The sequence below is a fragment of the Arachis ipaensis genome, chromosome B09 (assembly GCF_000816755.2).
Source record: "Arachis ipaensis cultivar K30076 chromosome B09, Araip1.1, whole genome shotgun sequence".
In the NCBI taxonomy this organism is placed as follows: domain Eukaryota; kingdom Viridiplantae; phylum Streptophyta; class Magnoliopsida; order Fabales; family Fabaceae; genus Arachis; species Arachis ipaensis.
The window spans coordinates 35,966,098-35,969,277 of NC_029793.2; the positions used below are offsets into that span (position 1 = coordinate 35,966,098).

The 3,180-nt window shown below is 38.7% G+C and overlaps 1 protein-coding gene across 1 annotated transcript in view; it reads right to left on the reverse strand.

Annotated features, from left to right (window-relative positions):
• LOC107615396 (pentatricopeptide repeat-containing protein At2g37230) overlaps positions 1-2,284 on the reverse strand; it is a 13,833-nt gene extending 11,549 nt beyond the window's left edge. The window contains exons 1-2 of the mRNA XM_021111847.1: positions 1,820-2,284; positions 1,315-1,434 (exon numbers count right to left, since the gene is read on the reverse strand). Of these exons, the coding sequence (XP_020967506.1) occupies positions 1,315-1,434; positions 1,820-2,284 (585 nt within the window). The remainder of the gene's footprint in view (positions 1-1,314; positions 1,435-1,819) is intronic.

Genomic DNA, 3,180 nt, shown 5'->3' on the forward strand with positions numbered 1-3,180 from the left:
TAAGAATATTTAAGAGAGAAAAGAGTAAACAGAAGAATCTTAAAAGTTTTAGAGGACACAGCTAATATAAGAATCTTATGATTCTTTTTCATAAGACATCAAGGAAAGGCAATGGAAAAATACGAAGTTGAATTATGATAAAGAATTAAAATATTGGAGAAAAGAAGAGTGAAAGAAAAGAAGTAAGATAATCAAAGAGAAAGATGAGAAAGAAAAGAAAAGAAAAAGAATAAAAAGAGAAGGATATATTAATTAAAGGGATCTCTACCGCAGAAGAGTAGAGAGCAAAGATTGAAAAAAATTGAGTGCTGTTAGGGCCTTAGTGCCAAGTGTCTAGTGGGGACGGCGATGAGTAATGTTCACTTGACACTATAAGGACGACTCAGTGGGGACGGCGATGCGTAACGCTCACTGGAGACCGAAAGAATGTTCTCCCATGAGGACAGCGATGCGTAATGCTCATGGAGGGAACGTTGGCTGAGATAGGGACGGTGATATGATACGAAACGCTTATCTCAGGACCAGTGTCGGGAATCGGGCAATAAATCGACACATGAGCTCATGGCCTGTATAGGACTAGACATACATCATACTTGTTTCCGCATATTTCTTTGTGGTTGTATTTTCTATGATTGTGTGTGATTGTGATTGGATTCTATGTTCCGTAATTGCTGAGTTGGATTATACTTTATTGATTGTTGTTGTTGACTGAGAACATAATGAAACGAACTTAACTTCTAACCCTGACCCTACTAAGAACTCCTCAGTTCTTACCCCCTGTTTCCACCCCTTTCAATTACAGGTGCGAAGGTTTAGTGCGGAGTTACAGGAGCATAGAAGATTCTGTTCACGAGTTGAGTTGTTAAAATTTATTTTCTCCTTGTCGTTTATTGTTTTTAATTTTTAGAGGGGTATGATTTGTTTTGAGAATCTTGAAATAAGTCTATGTATGTAATGCTATGTGAATATATAAATACTTTTGTGATTAAGTGATTGAAAATAAAGTCTCCTTTCGTCTTCTTAATTAAAATTTTGGTTCGTATTCGCGAAGGCTCAGTATTAAATAAAGATAGTATAAAATAAAAATGTTTAGAGGTAAGTGACGCCTGGGCTTTTAGTACGATCATGAGGTGCTAAAAGTTAGGGTGTTATATAAGTCATTGGCAACCTTATTTTGAGTCCCAAATTAATGGCTCTAGTGGCTTAATGCTCGCACGATTGCATAAAACTCCTTGTCATAAGTAGAATATTTTATTTTAGCATCATTAAGCTTTTCACTGAAGAAGCAATTGGTCGGCCTTCTTGAGAAAGTACAGCACCAATACCAACATTTGAAGAGTCACAAGGGAACTCAAACATGGAATCAAAGTTTGGAAGTGCAAGTACAGGAGCCGTAGAAATTCTTTCCTTCAATGCCTTGAAATTCTGTTGCGCCTTAGCAATTCATGTAAAGGTATCATGCTTAAGACATTCAGTAAGGGGACCAGCAATGGAGCTAAAATTCTTGATGAAATCCCGATAGAACGATGCTAATCCATGAAAGCTCCTTATATCATGCAACGTTTTTGGAGTAGGCCAATTAACAATAGCATCGATTTTGCTATGATCCACCTCAATGCCTTGACTTGTCACAACATATCCTAGAAATGACTCTATTCGTCAAGAAGTCACACTTCTTGAGATTAGCATATAGTTTTTGCTCTCGAAGTACCGCAAATATTTAACGTAGATGGACTAGATGTTCATTGTGATCCTTATTATATATTAAGATGTCATCAAAGTAAATAACAACAAACTTTCCAATGAAGGATTGAAATACTTGGTTCATCAAGCGCATAAAGGTACTTGGTGCATTAGAGAGGCCAAATGGCATAACTATCCATTCGTACATTCCATCTTGCATTTTGAAAGTTGTCTTCCATTCATCACTTGGCCTCATATGGATTTGATGATAGCCACTCCTTAAGTCGATCTTGGAGAAGATAACAGCACCATGTAATTGATCTAACAGATCATCAAGTCGGGGAATAGGAAACCTGTACTTGATGGTGATCTTATTCACAGCATGACTATCAATACACATATGCCACGAACCATCCTTCTTTGGAACTAGCAGAGCAGGAACGGCATAAGGACTAGCACTTTCTCTGACTAGGCCTTTTTCTAAGAGATGTTTTACTTGGCTTTGCAACTCTTCATGCTCCTTTGGACTCATACGATATGCTGGCTTGTTTGGGATTACCGAACCAGGGACAAAATCAATAGCATGTTGGATATCTCGCATTGGTGGTAACCCATTAGGGATCTCCTCAGGGATCACATCAGAAAATTATTTAATCAAAGGCTTGACATCCTCATGCACGGACAAGGTCTCCTTGTTCTCCTCATAAATCAATTAAAAACATATGAAGTTGAACTTTCGCTGAGCTTCGTTAAGGTCTGACCTTGTGATAAGGGACGACTCAACTTGCTTCTCGTACTCATCATGTCTTAATGGAGTCAACACAATCTTTACTCCATCCTTGAAGAAGGAATATGTATTCTTGAATTCGTCATGGACAGCATGACAATCATATTGCCAAGGGCGTCCTAGCAACAAGTGACATGCGTCCATTGGGATGACATCACACCATACTTCATCTTTATATTTACTCCCAATTGAGAATTGAACGCAACATTGCCTTGTCACTTTGACCTCATTACCTTTTCTCAGCCACTGTAACTTATAAGGGTGGGGATGTTCCTCAGTTGGAATCTTCATTTTCTCCACCATATAAGTCGCAACAACATTCTCACAACTTCTAGAGTCAATGATGATCCTGCACACCTTTCCTTGGGCAGTGCACATTGTGTGGAAAATGTTATGGTGGAGCCAACTTTCGTCTTCAGTTAGTATGGCAGTGTTCAAAATATGGCGAACCACCAAAGCCTCGCCACAATCCACTGGAACCTCCTCTTCAGCATCATACTCAAGGTCATTCTCCTTCTCGAACTCCTCACTTAAATCTTCGTGATTTTCTTCTTTGATTAGAGTGATAACTCTTCGATTTGGGAAATCAGTAGCAATATGCCCAAATTCTTGACACTTGAAACACCTTCTGTTGGATTCAGTAGAATGCGAAGAGTTGTGCCCCTTATTGGCTGGTGAACTTTTTAAAGGACTTATTGACGTGACGGAAA